Source organism: Arvicanthis niloticus, chromosome 4 (genome assembly GCF_011762505.2).
Source record: "Arvicanthis niloticus isolate mArvNil1 chromosome 4, mArvNil1.pat.X, whole genome shotgun sequence".
Lineage (NCBI taxonomy): Eukaryota > Metazoa > Chordata > Mammalia > Rodentia > Muridae > Arvicanthis > Arvicanthis niloticus.
In genome coordinates, this window is record NC_047661.1 from 121202259 (window position 1) to 121219899 (window position 17641).

The 17641-nt window shown below is 42.5% G+C and overlaps 2 protein-coding genes across 4 annotated transcripts in view; one reads left to right on the top strand and one right to left on the bottom strand.

Moving 5' to 3' along the window:
• Odf2l (outer dense fiber of sperm tails 2 like) overlaps positions 1 to 5923 on the top strand; it is a 31126-nt gene extending 25203 nt beyond the window's left edge. For 2 of the 3 annotated variants that reach the window (XM_034500380.2, XM_034500381.2), the window contains 4 exons: positions 341 to 426; positions 684 to 846; positions 3144 to 3269; positions 5435 to 5923. In XM_034500380.2, the coding sequence (XP_034356271.1) occupies positions 341 to 426; positions 684 to 846; positions 3144 to 3269; positions 5435 to 5563 (504 nt within the window). In that variant the 3' untranslated portion in view covers positions 5564 to 5923. The remainder of the gene's footprint in view (positions 1 to 340; positions 427 to 683; positions 847 to 3143; positions 3270 to 5434) is intronic. The other variant, XM_076933330.1, reaches the window with a different exon arrangement.
• Positions 5924 to 16463: 10540 nt separating this feature from the next.
• Positions 16464 to 16910, bottom strand: LOC117707460 (endogenous retrovirus group K member 7 Pro protein-like). Its single transcript, XM_076933469.1, has one exon. The coding sequence runs from the start codon at positions 16908 to 16910 to the stop codon at positions 16464 to 16466; it is 447 nt and encodes a 148-aa protein (XP_076789584.1).
• Positions 16911 to 17641: the final 731 nt, after the last annotated feature.

Below are 17641 nucleotides of genomic sequence, written 5' to 3' on the forward strand. Positions count from 1 at the left end.
AGGACAGGCTTTCTGCAGTGCAGGGTTTGTACATGCTGGGAATGGGCTGCTAACTGAGTCACATCCCAGCTCCTGAGAAGCTAAAGTCTCTTTTCATTATAACATTGTTCAGGATATCTTAATTACCATCACCCAGAAATGTACTTCATTTTGTAACACAAACAACCTCATCTTTTAAAACTCTGTGAGGATTTGGAGAACTTGTGTATTAGCATTGTAAACATGGCTTGATGTCTTCTTGTTTCTTACACTTCTAAATAAAATACGTAATTTCCTTGGAAGTTGATGAAGACAATAACTGAAAAAATCTGTCTTTTTCTTTTTTTAAAATTCCACTTAGGTTGATGGAAACCAAAGCCTTCTGACCAAGCTTTCTCTTGAGGAGGAAAATCATCTCATTCAGTTAAAGTGTGAGAACCTTAAAGAGTAAGTGTCAAGTTGACTTAAAACTGATGTTACAGTCACTGTAACATCATTCATTGTAATCTATCTATGTTTAACATAGGTATATTTGTGTATGTGATATGTATATGTGTATATATGTGTGTAATATGTATATGTGTGGTATGTGTATATGTATATATATGTGTGTATAATATGTATATGTGTGGTATGTATATATATATGTATAATATGTGATGTATATGTATATATATATGTGTGTGTGTGTATGTGATATAAAGGAAATTAGAGCAGATGGATGCAGAGAATAAAGAGCTTGAGAAGAAGCTGGCCGACCAAGAGGAGTGTCTCAAGCACAGTGACCTGGAGCTGAAAGAGAAGGCTGCAGAATACACAGCACTGTCCAGGCAGCTGGAAGCTGCTTTGGAAGAAGGAAGACAAAAGGTACAGATGGCCTTTATTTAGAAACTTTTTAATTAGTTTGCCAGAGTCGTTTCCCATTGCCAAGCCTGCAGTTATTGTTTGTATGCTGATGACAGGGTAGAGGGAGCAGCTCCATTTTTGTTCTTTACTTAATTTTCCCTCAGAGCAAAACACAGATATTACCGAGACAGGACGGCTTTTCCAGACACATGCTGATGTGGCAGGGGAAGAATGGGCAGAGGTGGAAAGGACCTGGGGAGTGTGACCCTCCACACACCTGCATGTGTGTGCGTGGGGGGGGGGGGGAGCATGCATGTCATGTGTGTGCGCGTGCACGTCCGTGCGCATGTGCTCGTGTGTGTGTGTGTGTGTGTGTGTGTGTGTGTGTTCGCGCTCATGCGCGCATGTGTGTGCTCCTCTGTGTGTGCATGTGTGTGTGTTTATGTGTGTGTATAGTTGAATAAATAAATAACTGAAGGCTTTGGTCTTGATTGGGATCCAGTGAGCTCTAAAGCTCAACTCTGTGATAAATATTTGTTGCACAAATAAGTGCATATAAGAATTATATTCCAGTTAAATCTGTTAAGCGTGCATTCAGCTTACCTAGCCTCTTGGCATGTGGTCACTGCCATACTTCTTCACAGACAAAGTTGAAAAGGCTAGACATGACTTCTAGAGAACTCAGTGTAGTAGAGATGTCACCCTACATGCAGGTTCTGTAGTAGACATGGAGAAAAAGCTGGTATTTCAACCAGGGGAAAAGGGATGATGAGAAGATCTCAAAGAGGACATGAGTTTATTAAACAACTTGAAATCTCATCTTGAAAGATCATAGGGTGAGTCCCAGCAGCTGATTTGAATACTGGCTCTGATGCAAAGTACCCTCACCCAGGGCAAGCTGCCTTTCTAAACTTTAGTTTCCTAACCAACAAAATGGGGCTTATAATATTTCTTGTAGGATGAAGAAATATTATAAGAAAATTTATAATTATAAATTATAATATTTCTTTGGGCTAATTCAGTAACCAGCTCCACCCTGAGGACTCTCATGCTAACCTCACTGAAGTCTATTTGGCATCTCCACTTAACCCTGACCTGCCAAACCTGACATGTCTTAAGCCCAATTTTAAATCTTTCCTCTTAACTCTCTTTTATTTATTGTATTCCTCAAAGTCCTTAGGGTCAGGTCTGTCAAGACTAAGCTCCGAGACCTCCCAGGGTTCTGATTTTTGCTCTGAGAAACCAACTTAAGTTGATTTTAAGGGACACATAATTGAATAAGTTAAGTAAGAAGGAGTGGTGCCAGCTGTAGACCAGCTGCAGACTTCTCAGCCTGACTAACCTCAGAAAGGTTAGCCCTCTGGAGGACTTTACCTTGAGTTTAGGATAAAACCTTGACAATGCCAGGTGCTCTCAGCCTTTATTCCAAAGTGGTCAGAGTCCCCAGACGATGTCTGTCCTTTCCTCTGTCCTGCAGCAGTGGAATGTGGCCATGTCTCTCATTTCTGATCATGTGACAAGGTCCACCACTGCTTTGTCACCCTTGTCCACATGGAGGTTGTGGATGTTTCCCAGGGACCCGCCCTTTCCTTCCTGGCTTTAGAGCTCACTGCTATCCTTTCTTGCTGCATTCGTGAAGAAGTCTGTGAATTGGTTCAGATGGCTTAGAACCAGTCCACATAGTTCTGGTGGAGCTGTCCTTTCTGCTTAGCTCTTTGTTCTTGGGCTAGCCTCTGCCTCTGCTCTCATGCTTGTGGCTTCAAACCAATGTAACATGGGCAACCAAGAGATGTAGAAAACTCACATTCAGGCTACACTGAGAGTGAATGACAAAGCAAGTGCCAATCTTGTGCATCTGTCTAGGTGCTGTGTGTTCACTGCCCTCCACTGTCTGTCTGATACGTGGTCTGTGTTCAGTGAGCTCCAGCTTTGGTCCACCACTGTTAGAGATACCACAATGAATGTAAATAAATACTATAAACAGTGCAAGCATGCACATCTGTCCATCCCAAGTGAATTTTCCAGATACATATGATACTTATATACACAAATATTTTAAGTACTTTTCCAATTTAAACTCTTCATTTTTCCCTTTGTAGTACTGAAATTGAACCAAGACCTTGCACATGCTAGGAAATCAATCTCCTACAGAGCTGTATCCCCAATTCAAGATAAAGTACATTGTAATTTCTATTGGAGTTGTCATACCCCACTAATATCTACTTGGGAAAAAAAGTATACTATGACTATTTCAGGGCTTTAAAATATATTTAAAGGAAAACACATTTAGTTATTGTATCTCTTAATGAAAATTACAGGTGTCTGAAGAAGTAGAGAAAATGTCATCTAGAGAGAGGGCTTTACAAATTAAAATATTAGATCTGGAAACTGAGCTTAGAAAGAAAAATGAAGAACAAAACCAACTTCTTGGCAAAATGAACACTGTAAGTATTCGTGTGGCTTGTTGTGAAAGTGAGCATTTAACGCGCATTCCATGTATCTTAGTGACATTCTTAACATACAGTGGAGGCGGGTCAGGGCTTTCATTTTACTGTGAATATTAGGAGTGACAAACAATCAAAATGCAACACAGAGTTCTCCTCACCCTGCTCTGTGCAGCTTCAGTCACATGGCCTCCAAGTCTCATCAGGCAGATCCCTGAACAGCATGTCTGTAACAGCTGCTCAGGAAAGACTCCACACAGAAGCTACTTATGTTTTATTTAAATTTTATTTACTTAAATTTTCATCTTTTAGAGATACAAGTTGAAGTTTTAGAGATGCAAGTTGAAGAGTTATAAGCTATATTTTTATATGTGCCTTGTTTAATGAATATTATATCTTAGAAAGATAGGATTTTAATATTTACCATTGTGCAGACTGCATGAGGGATGGATGCTTTGATCCACTCAGACATGAAATGAGAATATCAAGTTGGCTGTGTTTAATTAATGTCTTCTATTTTTTCCCGAATATTCATGCAATAGTCTGTTGGCATAAGATATTCTTGAAGCTGGCATTAGTTGTGTTTAATTACTTGATAACTGACTACTTGACAATTTCATAGAGAATGCTGGTATTTTATTTTTCCAGGAGTTAGAGACTCTGCTAAAACACCTTTTTCATTTCCAAGTTGTAAATCTAAAGGGCTAAAAAGTTAAATTATTTTGACTTATACTGTTTACTCTTATTGTCTAATAAATTTTCTGGGTTTCTAAACAAAAGCAAACAAACAAACGCCTCCCCATCAGGATCCCTGACATTGTAAAATATGTGTGATGTTCTTTGTGCAGTTGCAGCCCCTGCCTCAGAGCTGAATTCTCTGTTCTGTGTTTAGTGCTTTGCTAAAGCTACTAAAATAATTAGGTTAAGATCTGATGTTAAACCTGATAAACGTTGTGCGAGTAAACAATCTAGAATTCTGAGCCTAATTTAGAAATAGCTGGAAGTAAATGGATTTCTTGGGTGCCTTCCAGGCAGACAGTTCAGTGAGTACTTAGCGTGCGCATGCACATGCATGAGCCAGACTGAGCTGAGTGCTCAGACAGCCTGACCCTCACCCTGGCCACACCACTGTCTCCAGTGTCTCCCTCAGTACATGGTGGGCCCTGCAGGCCCCACTTGGAAGGGTGACCTCACAGCTCCACAGCCATGGCAACCCTACTGAAGCCACAGTGTCCTTCCTTACTGTCCCAAAGCTCATTTGCATTTACATTCTGCCCTGCAGTGTGTAATTGTGTAGCTACTGTTCTCTCCAAAGTGATGCACCATAAAGCTCAGCTCCATTCATTCTATGACATGTGCAGTCCAGTCTAGGCCTTTGTCACACAATTCCCTGCATCTCCTGCTGTGCACTGCTCAGTTTCAGGTGCTGGTGTCAATATCTGCTATGAGAAACTCAAAAGGCCTCTGTTCTTGGAGTGTGTGGGTTTTAGCTGGAAACCTGTCTTATCTAAAGCATTTGCTGTAAGCAGCCCACCTAGAAATCTGTACACAACCATAGTTCAAAATTTATATGAAGTTATTAAAGCTTCTCCCTCAATGGACATGAATTAAGTTCCGTTTACGTTTTAAAGAGTTTAGGAGAAAATGTTCACGTTATCAGAGCTGGAATTCTGTCCGTTTTTTAAAACACCTTCTTTTCTGAATGTGTATTCTAATGGTACAGCAGGTTATTGCACTTTGGGTATGGCTAATTTTGGTTGTTTGGATTTTTATTTGCAAGGTTTTTTTTATAATAAAAGTTTATAAAAATAAAGATTAGGACAATTAAGGTCTTATGGGATAATACATGGTATTTTGTCAAAAAAAATGGCAAAAAGGAGTAAGAAGATCTGTCATGGTAACATAACAGGAACTAATCATGGTGCTGTAAAGCCATCCTAGTCACATTATATCTAATAACTTAGGGCAGGGTTACAGTTGCAGTGAATTGTCAAAGTAGAACGATTAATCATGTATGCTTTAATCACTGAAGATACTGTTCTAAGGAAGATGATATTTAAAATTTCTTTGGGAAAACTGGTATATTCAGTTATTACATATATACTTACAAATCTTTATCTTGCACATGAATGCCATATTGATCCTCTGTCTCTCTCTTCATTTAGAAAGCCCAGCATCAGGATATATGCTTGAAAGAAATCCAGCACAGTCTTGAGAAGTCGGAGACTCAAAATGAGAGCATTAAGAATTACTTGCAGTTTCTTCAAGTTTCCTATGTAATGATGTTTAGATAAATTGTTGAATTCCTCTGATGGTTATACTTTATGATTTATAGTTAGCAGTATTAGAATTTGTATGTGAAGATACTTGAAACATAATTTATTATCTAACTGAACTTTAAGAAACAATAGCTCTTACTATTCCTTTGTGGTAGATAATTTGCATTGAACTCTGGTTTCATGCTTTTTAAAAAATATATATTAATTTTTAAAGTATTTTTCCTATTTATACAAAAATCAGAATTATTCTTATGAATCATTAAAGTAAATTTGTAACAAATCTAGGCCAATCATAAGCCAAATACATGGCTTTAAATAATGTATTTACTTGTTTTATATTGTAATGCTAGATAAATAAAATATTCAGAAATTTAATTTTAATAACAGTATAAGCTTTAAAGATAGCCAGTGTCTCACTGTACATAATATTACTTCCAGTATATGTTGAGTTTCCATCATCATTTATATGAGATTTTAAATATAAGATATTAGATCACAGCTCTTCAGTGCCAGGTGATGGTAACAGAGGGAAACATGTTGGCAGCCCTTGTCTCTATTTGTAGGCATCCAGGCTGTCCTGTGAGGCTGGAGCTGCTGCTTCCATTTCGTGGTAGGGGTTGTCTGATATGATTACTACAGACGCCCTAGAACCTTGGTGTTAACTGCAGGGTCACAAGGAGAACAAGCTATTCCTCCCTTCCCAGGAAGATCACATGGAATGGTTGAAACTAGGCATTCTCAACACAAAGCAGCTTTGGGATAAGGCCCTTTATTCATTTTATTTTAGAGATTAGAATTTAATTACAACATTTCTCTCTTCTTTTTTCCATCCCTCCAAGCTCTCTCTACTCTCCTTCAAATTTGTGGTCTCTCCTTTTTACCAATTGTTACTGTGTGTATAACACACACTGTTACTGTGTGTTACTGTGTGTATAACACACAGTTACTGTGTATGTGAGTATATGAGTAAACAGAAGTGTGTATGTTCCTAAATATGTTGTGTGTGTGTGTTCAGTCTACATAATGTTCCTTGTATGTATGCTGTCAGGGTTGTCATGTTGTGTGTGTGTGTGTGTGTGTTCAGTCTACATAATGTTCCTTGTATGTATGCTGTCAGGGTTGTCATGTTGTGTGTGTGTGTGTGTGTGTGTGTGTGTGTGTGTGTTCAGTCTACATAATGTTCCTTGTATGTATGCTGTCAGGGTTGTCATGTTGTATGTGTGTGTTCAGTCTACATAATGTTCCTTGTATGTATGCTGTCAGGGTTGTCATGTTGTGTGTGTGTGTTCAGTCTACATAATGTTCCTTGTATGTATGCTGTCAGGGTTGTCATGTTGTGTGTGTGTGTGTTCAGTCTACATAATGTTCCTTGTATGTATGCTGTCAGGGTTGTCATTTGGCACTGAACATCTAGTTGGTGAGCCTTTCCCTGGGAAAGACCATGTTTCCTGCTCCCAGCTTCCCTCAGTTGCCTTTGGGTAGAGTTGTGCCCCATGGACTTTCCCCTGTCCACTTTGGCATGACCAGTGGCGTCATCCTAGTTCAGCATATGCTTGGTCAGTCATGTTGGTGAGGACCTGATGGGTACAGCCTCCGATATTTCTAGGAGACACAATCTCATAGCAAACTTCTGCATCATCCTGGCTCTTACAGTACTTCTGCCCCTCTTCCACAGTGTTCCCAAGCCTGAGGTGCATGAGTGTTTTATAAATATAAACTCACCTAACTGCTTGGTACTAGTGAAGTCACGGAGATTCTACAACTGCTAATTTACTAAACTAGCGTAATTCCTGACAACCACCTATAGACATTGTCCTTCTACCACAGAGAAGTGCAGTCTTCACTTGTCAGCAAGGAAACCTCTCCTTGCAGCAGATGGAGATCACAACAGAAAACCACAGCCAATCAGGATGGAAGATTGTGGCTCCTGGTCCCCGTGGGATACAGTCTTTATGATTGTTAGTATGAAGTTAAAGAAAGACCAAGGATCTGTTGTTTCCTGTCGTTTCACCCACCAAGTGCTACTGTCAGGTACTTAGAAAGGGGGTGGATATAACTTCCAGGGATCACGTGGTTGGCACTCCTCCTCTCTGACAGTGACTTGAGAGTATTGCTTAAAGGAGGACTCACTCGTAAAAAATTATTCAAGCTGGCTTTATTAGTATTCTAACTGCTCTGGAGGCTGAGTCGGGAGGATTGAAAATTCAAAGAATAGAAGGAAAGAGAAGAGAGGAGAGAAAAGAAAGGCAGGCAGGCTGGACAGACAGCTCAGCAGTAGATCTCTTGCCTACCATGTAAGTTCTGGGTTCAATCCTCAGTACCACAAATAATAAATACAATAATAAGGATGACGATGTTAGCAGCAGTAGTAGAGTCATTCATAGAGGTGAGCAGGTCTCCCTGTGTAGCCCAGGCTGGTCTTGAGCTTGTAGCTCTCCACATTTAGCCTGCTAATTCTTGGAGTCAATCATTTTCTACCTCATACAGCTTCTGTTTTAGTTAAAGTAACACAATATAGACTGTCAGAAACTGGTTCCCCCCCCCCCCACAGTTGTCCTTTTTCTTCAATTTACCCCATCTGACTCCTTTGTTGGTTCTCCCAAGGCCTTAAGAACTGCTCCTGAGCACTCCCTACTCTCTGCTGGCCAAAAGCAGACATGCATGCTGTTCCTGTTGGTGTTGTGGGTCCTATGGAATGCTTTGCTCCCTACTAGGTACTCAGGTGATGGATGTGGAAAGAGACGGCTGCCCGTGTGTGTTTTAGAGATGAAAAAAACACAAACATGGCGGAATTAACAGCCATGGCTGCAGTGTGAAACCAAACTCTAAAATTGGCATTTGAGCTTGTCTGAGGCTCCGGAATTCAGGTTGTGCATGCAGAACGGGCTTCCTGTCGTAGGCACAGGAGAGCATGGGGTGGCTCTTAGCTATTAAGCACTTGCTTCACTTTTGAGAAAATGGAGGACTTAGAAGTCAAGCCACTCATCCTCCTCCTCACACAGCCGGCGTTTGGGAGACATCGCTCTCCACGAGGCCTCTGCTAGCCTCATGGACATTTAAAAATAAAGGTAGTGACTTCTGTAGCAAGGATATACTTATTTATGATTAGTTTCTGGTTATGCCCTTAACTGCAGTTTCACCAGAGTAACTTAAGCCCATAGCCTCTACATACCTGTCTGTGCAGTGTTTAAGCTCCAGTGTGGGAGGAAGAGACACAGCGTCCCTGTAGTTGGGTCTTTGCCACCAATGATCTAGATATAAGCCAGCCATGGAAGTTTGCCAGATCCCAGGAATTTCAGTCTCTCTGCTTCATGTTTCCCTGTGAAGCCCTGGGTCCCAGCACCTGTGGGCCCCAGAGTCAGCACCCAGTGTCCCTGAGCAGTTACTGTTTTCTAGCTTTCCACTCCACCAGCTGTCTCCCCACCCCCAGTATAGTAGATCTGAGGGATTTTCTCTTCTTTATCAATATCCAGGGCCTCACGACTTACTAAGTTACATAAGTTTTCTTCTACTGTTCAGTTATTATCACTTCTTCCTGTGTTCCTCTCTTCCTAGTTTGGTTCTCTGGATCTGATCTCTATGGGACTTGGCGTTTTGTCAATACAGGATCTTGTTAGGCATCTTATATGGTCTTCCATCTGATTTTCTTGACCACGAATAAAGTTTTGGAAGACATTAATTCCCCTTTTTGATTGGAATGTTGAATTTTTAATCTAAACCTTGTGTTTCTCAGTTCTTGAAAGTACTTACTCTTTTGAGTTATGTAATTCTGTCCTATTTTCAGTTCGTGGGCCCTCCTCTGTCTACCCATGCTTCTACTTAAGTAGGCCTCTCTTCTGTTGCTCTCCAGCCTGCCTGCCATCCAAGCCTCACAAGCGAGCTTCAGGTTTCCTGCTTATGGCTGTGTGTGTTCAACACCAGCCAGCAGCCTGTGGAGCACATCTGCTGAGTAGAGGCAGACTGAGTGCTGACAGGTGTGGGGACCTCAGTCCTCATGGGCCTGTGAGCCACATTGCCATCTGCCAAGTTAGTGACAAACTCTTCTGTCTGCACTCCTTTTTGGTTATAAGCAGCCATTCTTTCTCAACTACAAAGATTGGAAACACGTCACTAGAGAAGCTTCTTCAAATTTTTCTCAGATCAACGGGTCTAGTAAGGCACACAACAAATGAAGTCTTCTTTCTTTAGAAGTGAGCATGGTCAGTTATGACTTAAATCTACCTGCTGACTTAGGATTTATTCTTTTTTAAAATTTTAAAAAATATCCCCAAAATTTGTGATCATAATGAACACAAAATATTTTTGCTTGCATATGTAATTTGACAGATGTTTGGAGATTCAGGGATGTGGACAAGCCTGCATGTCTTGGTAGGCTGGGGAAACTACTCAACTTCCTGTTTGTTTTGTTTATTTCAAATTTAGCAATTTTATAATTTTTATGTTAATTTTCTGCTCAGATAAATAAAAATCTCAAAGACTGCTTAGGTGGAAGGGAGTTGGGGAGTTGTTAGTGAGAGGCCGTGGTCTAAGAAGGAAGATCCGGGATGTGATTTTCAGAGCTGAAGTAAATTTAGACAAGAGGGAAAGAGCAGGCTTCCTGAGATCAAGATGGCGGCTACCAGAGTGAGGGTGAGGGTGATGTGAGGCCTGGGGCTGGTAAAGCTGGTTTGCTACGCCAGGAGTCAGAGTAGAGTGCAAGTGCCTGTGGTGATGGACTGTGAGGAGAAGCACGTAGCGGGCAAGGAATGGAGTTGTGAAAATTCCTCTGAATCTCTGTCCTCAGCATGATCCCTGAGGGCTGCATGGTCTGCTGCTGCCAAACACCCTCTTCTTCACAGCAGAAGCAGCTTCCGTCTTCCTTGAGAGCCAAGCTTTCTCCTTCCTTCCTGCTCTCATCTCCAAAAGCTTCTTCCCCTACGCTTGCCTTGCTGAAATTTCGTTCCTCTCAGGTACCTTCCTATTCTTTTATGATTGACAGTTGCTGATCTGTGTGGCCATTTGTTCCCACACTTCTCTCTTCACTGCTCTGGCAGTGTGTAACGGAGCCTGGCCTACAGCATGGAGCACATACAGGGCTAGTGGATGGAAGAGTAGGTAGATGGATGGAGATGCCAAGAAAGTGGGGAAACTCCAGTGTGAGAAAATGATTAACTGTATGCCCCCTCTATCCAGGAGGTAGTCAGTTCTTCCAGGGCTTTTCCTCTGACTATCCTCCAAGAATGGAGTGGGCACAGTCAAGAGTGGACCCAGGAGTTTTATTTGCAGGGATTAAAAATCAAATCGGAAGTAGAAATTTGAATGGGAAAGTAGCAACAGGGTTTCAATTGACAGAAGCCAAGAGTTACTGCCTTGTGCTCCTGGGAGACATGCTGCCAGGTGTGACTACTCTAAGCTCTCACAGGGCTTCAGGAGCAACTCCAGAGGTCTGGTCATCATGGAACATAGCAAGAGAGCAGCTGTTCTAACTCTGACAAATCTTGAAGACTGAGTCTCCCTGCTTGCTGCTAAAACAGCAGATCTCGGGCCTCTCTGCTCTCAGAAGTAGTCTTACTACTAGAACATCCCAGAGCCAGGATGAGAGCTGGTTTGTAGAAAAGTGATGCTGGCCTTGTCTTGCCTAGTTTTATGTCAGCTTGACCCAAGCTGAAGTTATCTGAGAGGAAGGAAACTTGCTTTTAAAAATGCCTCCTTAAGAGCCAGCTACAGGGCATTTTCTTAATTAGTGATTGATGTGGAAGGGCCCAGCCTACTGTGAGTAGGGCCATCTCTGGGCTGGTGGTCCTAAGTTCTATATGGAAGCAGGCTGAGAGCCGAGTGGTAGAGGCATATACCTCTAATCCCAGCACTCAGGAGGCAGAGTCAGGCAGATCTCTTGAGGTCAAAGTCACCCTGGTTTACAGAGCAAGTTCCGGAACAGCCAGGCTACACAGAGTAACCCCCAATCTCAAAAAACAAACAAACAAACAACAACAAAATAAACGAAAGCAGGTGGAGGCTTGAGGCTGAGCAAGTCATGGTGAGCAAGCCAGTATGCAGCATCCGTCCATGGCTTCTATCAGCTTCTGCCTCCCTGTTTTTTCCCTGTTTGAGTTCCTGTCCTGTCTTCTCTTGGTGATGAACTGTACCTCTAAGGGTAAGCTGAAATACACCCTTTCTCCTTTGAGTTGCTTTGGTCATGGTGTTTCATTGTAGCAATAGAAACCCTAACAAGGACAGGCCCTATTGTGTAAGTCTATTGAGTTGTGATTGGCTGGTGTGTGTATAAAAATGAAGTATAAAAATGTAACCAATCAGGAAAGAGCTGTCTAACCTGAGAGGAATAAGAGAAAGCCCACCAAACCCTAAGAGTGTCCTCAGGGATACCCCTCCTGAACCCACACTCACTCATGTCGGAACATGCATAGGGAAAGTGGCAGGCAAACCCCTTGGTTTCCATCCTTCCCACCAGAGCTCCAGTTGACACCAGGTGAAAGTAGCCTGTTGTGCCAGAGATTCAGTTTGTTTTCAGGTTCCTGGTTCCTGGCTGTCCTGGGGAAGGCTATGTTTGATCACAGACCAAGGCTCAGATGTTAAATCTGCTGTGACTGTTAAAGTGATAGCCTGTTGGTCGCAAGACCACTTCTGTGAGGGTCCTACTACCTTCACCTAGGGTTATCAAATGCCGACTGGGCTGCTATCACCAGTGTCCAGATCACCAAGGGCTAATTAACCCTCTTCAAAAGGGTTAGTTAGCATTTGCTTTCAGAAGAGAGATTCAGGATTCATGAGACCTTTTCTAATCTGATAGCTATGGGTGAAGATGTTTGAATCAGCTGTGGGAGGGAGCCCTGAAAGTAAGTAGAATCCATGGCTTGAGAAGTGCTACTTCCTCACCTCTGCTGCCCCTCCCCCTTTCTTTCTCCTCCTCTTTGGGCCAGATAAGGCACCAATAACAGACCAAAAAAAATAATTCTACTGAAGTCCAGTTTGACCAAATAATGAGTTTAATGAGATTTCTGTTCAGTAGTACAGTGACTTAAAGGCAGCCACATCACTGAAAAGCCTACTCCATTGTGAGTGACAGCCCCAAGTAGGAACCCTGTAGTCTGCACAACATGCTTCCATGGGACAGGTCAGCTTTTTCTCTTACCAGCCCTCTACTGTTTACATAAACATGATGGGAGGCAGGGAGCTTGTGATTCTTGCAAGTTTGGGGGAGTTCCTGAGACTTGGGAGTTGTTTACTTCCTAAAGTGTGCCGCGCCGACCACCCTGACCAGCAGGGAAGAAAGACTAGCACACCAGTTCCTTCCAGAGACAGTTTTACTCAGGAATTGCCTTTCAGTTACAAGATCAAGGGGTGTGCCCCCATGCCTCCCGTGAGTGCAGCTTAAGTAGCCTCCAATGGACTGCCCATCAGCCCATACTACGTTTTGCTCCACCATAGGTTCACACTCATGACGAGAGATCAGGCTACCGGCAAAGTGCAACCTCCTCACCAAATAAGGACTTCTTCCCCCAAGAGGGCTAAGGCAGTAGGCACCATCTTTAGGGCACAGCAGAAGCTTTCCACATCTCCCCCTTTTTTTATTTACTGCAAAAGCAAGCATTGCTTGATCAAGCAGGCTCCATTCCGTAGGAGCTCACGATCGAAAGCAAGCAGCTAAGACTAGAACACTCACTCTACTGGGTGCAATGGGTCAAACCCACCAGGTGCAAGAGCTGAGGTCTACACAAACAGGTAGGACACCCATCCCATGTGCAATGAGATCACAAGTCTCCAGGGGTACAAGGGCTGTCCAATCCTGAATATAAGGGGTTATAGAGAGTTACTGCTTCAAAGCCGTCAGCCAAGCTTGAGGTGAGACACCAGCCTCAATGGCTTGAAAGGCATGCACCACCAAGGCTCTCCCTCGTCTTTGAGATCTAGCCATACGACAGAGACAAAACAAGCAGAGCAGACAGACACCCACTAGGGCAACTGCTAACACTGCTATCCCCGCATACTCTTTCAGATGTTGAACTGCTTGCAGGATCAAGCCATCTGCCAATGATAGATCCATTCTGGTCGAATTCACCATGGTGATGGACACACGAAACTCCTGCATGAGGGAATCAAACCTCCTTGACCAATTTCCTAGCAATCACTGAGATAATTGTATAGATAAATTGGCATCTCTGGACATATTATTATAATGCAAAGGTCTGTCATTTTCCATTCACATCCCAATTGAGCCAACTGCCAAAGGGTATCTACTTGTTATTGTGGCAGCTGTTTGATTATACATTAATATAAATACTTGAGCATCATGCCTTATGGGCATCGGCATCAGGAATGCTGATAGGATCCCCCATCGCAATTCCGTCATCACAGGATTCACCAGAGGCAGCAGAAGCAGGAGAATCAGCAACATTGCACCGTCGGACCAAACGTTCTGGTACCCACACCGGCTCTTCACGGTCCTGCGGAAAAACGCAAACAGAGCCTCGGGACCAGGCCAACACTGGATCCGGGCCACACCATAGGCCTGTAAGCACATCCTTCCATTTAACAAGGCCTTGAGCTACAGGCTTCCAGGTGGCATGACGCTCCGCTGCCGAGCGGCCGTCCACATCTAGTTGCAAAAAATTTAAAGTAAATAAGGCAAGGGATAATCTTTCTTTTGGGGTGCGGCCATAGCCAATTCCCCCTTTCTGTTTTTGCAGACTTTCTTTAAGGGTGCGATGTGCACGTTCTACAATGCCTTGCCCTTGGGGATTATAGGGCAATCCATGTTTAAGATATACATCCATCTGTTTACAGAAGCTCATAAATTGCTGAGCTGTATATGCTGGGCCATTATCAGTTTTAAGCTGCTGTGGCTTCCCCCACGCAGCCCAGGCCTCTAAGCAATGATTTATGACATGGCGTGCCTTTTCTCCACTCAAAGGAGTTGCATGAATAATGCCAGAGCAAGTATCCACCGAAACATGAACATATCTCAATGTTCCAAACTCAGCAAGATGAGTCACATCCATTTGCCAGATTTTCAAAGGTAAAAGTCCTCTGGGATTGACTCCCACACCTGGGGGGTGGTGAAAAATAACACATTGAGGACAATTAAGGACTACTTGTCTGGCATCAGCTTGAGTCAAATGAAATTTTTGCTGTAATGTCTTAGCATTAACATGGAAATCTTTATGAAATTGAACAGCTTGATCAATGGCAGAATTTAAAAATATACATTCCATTCTGGTCCAAGCATCTGCTACGGCATTCCCAGCACTCAACGGACCAGGTAAATTTGTATGAGCCCTAATATGGCAGACATAAAAATGATGTTGTCTCTGCCAAATCAACATTTGTAGTTGTTTCAATAAATTACACACTGTACTGGTATTTTTAATGGGACCAGCCAATTCCAAAACTTTAACTGCATTAACCACATAATGCGAATCTGAAAGCAAATTAAAGGGGAAATTACATTGTTTAAAGACCTCTATCACTATTTTCAATTCAACGATTTGAGGAGAAGTGATTTGAAACTGACATAAAACTGGTTTCTGACCCTCTACCATATAGGCTCCACAGCCAGTTTTTGATCCATCTGTAAATATGTTAGATGCCCCCTTAAGGGGAGCACTACCTGTAATCTTTGGAAAAACAACAGGATGTTCCTTAAAAAAGGACAAAAGGGGATGTTTGGGATAATGATTATCAATATCACCATCATAACTACATTTTAATATTGCCCAATCATCTATTGTGGCACATAATACTTTAACTTGTTGAATGGAATAGGGAATAATTAAGCTTCCTGGTACAACTCCAAAAAATTGCACACATTGTTGAATACCATGCATGGCCAAAGTGGCAACAGCTGTTGGATAATGCTCAATGGCTTTGCTTGGAGAAACATGTGAATAAATCCATAATAATGGACCTTCCTGCCATAACACCCCAGAGGGTTGCTGATATGTGGCCAAAATACACAACATAATTAATTGCCCTTCTTTGTATCTCTGTAAAAAGGCACCCTGCAACTTTTCCTCAACTTTAATAAGGGCCAATCTAGCTTCTGGAGTTAATTGGCGGGGGGAGTCCAAAGCAGAATCACCAATTAAAATATTATATAGGGGCTTTAATTCATAATTTGGCAAATTTACATAACCTCGTATCCAATTAATATCTCCCAATAATTTTTGAAAGTCATTTAAAGTTGTTAAATGATCTTTCCTAATTTCAACCTTTTGTGGTACAACTTTCATATTATGTATCCTGGCTCCAAGATAATTCACTACCTGATCTCTCTGTACTTTCTCTGGGGCAATATACAATCTTTTACTCTCTAATAATAAAATTAATTTTCCAAAAGCCAATTCTAGTACCTTTTCATTCGCAGCAGCCAACAAAATGTCATCCATATAATGAATGCACCTCATTTTTGGAAACTCTCTTCTCAATGGTTCAATGGCTTTTCCTACAAATAACTGACACATAGTTGGACTATTTGCCATCCCTTGGGGCAGAACCACCCATTCATACCGCTGATCTGGTTCTTCATGATTACAGGATGGAACAGTAAAGGCAAAACGTTCACTATCTTGGGCACATAATGGAATAGAAAAAAAGCAATCCTTTATATCAATAACTATTATAGGCCAAGAAGCAGGCAATGCCGATAACAATGGCAATCCCCTTTGCACGGGGCCCATGATCTGCATTTGTTGATTAATAGCAATCAGATCATGTAATAATCTCCACTTTCCAGACCTCTTTTTAATTACAAAAATAGGCGTATTCCAAGGTGATACTGATGGTTTAATATGCCCCAAAGAGAGTTGCTCTTGAACTAATTGTGTGGCAGCTTGTAACTTTTCAGAGGATAATGGCCACTGAGGAACCCACACTGGATCCTCTGTCTTCCAGATTATGGGAATGCCTTCCTCAGTGGCCCCTAGGAAAAACCCAGGCCCTTTCTATCATTCCTTGGGACATTTTCTATTGGCTGTGTTCTCCCTTGCAGATGTTTTCCTAAGCCCTTAGAGGGATACCACCCCATGTCCTGCATCATCCTTTGAGAAGGCAAGGAATACCCTTCATTAGTAAGGCGATAATTCATGTCTTTCAAAAGATCTCTTCCCCAAAGGCTGACAGGCAGTTCCAACACATAAGGCTGAAAACGGCCTCCATGTCCTTCGTGATCTTTCCAAGGGAGCTCTCTTGCACTCATGTCCGGGGTCTTGGCATAACCTAACCCTTGCAATGTTTGTGAGGATGATTGAACAGGCCAGCCTTTAGGCCAATCCTTTAAGGCCACAATGCTGCGGTCCGCTCCAGTATCCAGCAATCCTAAGATTGCCTTGCCATTTACCTGAAGCTCCACTAAAGGGCGTTGATCCATATCGAGGCTAAGGAACACAGAATCTACTCCTGTGGATCCAAATCCTCGATTTCCTCTTTTTTGGTCTCTAGAAGGAAACATATCATGCAGGCTGGGCAAAATGAGAAGTTGTGCAATTCGGTCTCCTGGAGATATTGCCGAAACTCCCCTAGGGGAGGAGACTAAAATTTTTACCTCTCCTTCATAGTCAGGATCGATAACTCCTGGATGAATGACTAATCTTTTCAGGGCTGATGATGATCTACCAATTAATAATCCTACTGATCCCGAAGGAAGAGGCCCCTTAAAATCTGTAGGGATAAGCTGCACTCCCATTTGTGGTGTTAATACGACTCTGGCGGTGCAGTGGAGGTCCAACCCTGCAGAGCCCGCTGTGGCCCTCCTCGGGGTTTCATATTGGGCAAGTTGCTCTCTGGACTGCTCTGATCTTCCATGGCCCCATATATTCGAGGGCCCTGAGGCCTGGGGCCCTGCATCCCGTTTTTTGAAACAGGATAAGTATTTATCTGTCCAAGAGGTTGTCCATTGATATCTTTCACTGACCTGCATTCATTTGCCCAATGATTACCTTTCCTGCATCTAGGACATAGCCCAGGAGGACGTGTCGTGGCCCCTTTTCCTTTATCAGGACACCGACGTTTCAAATGTCCTTGCCTACCACAGGAAAAGCAAGCTCCAGGAGCTTTGGTTTTGCTTTTAGAATGCTGCACTATCCCCTGTACCACTGCAGC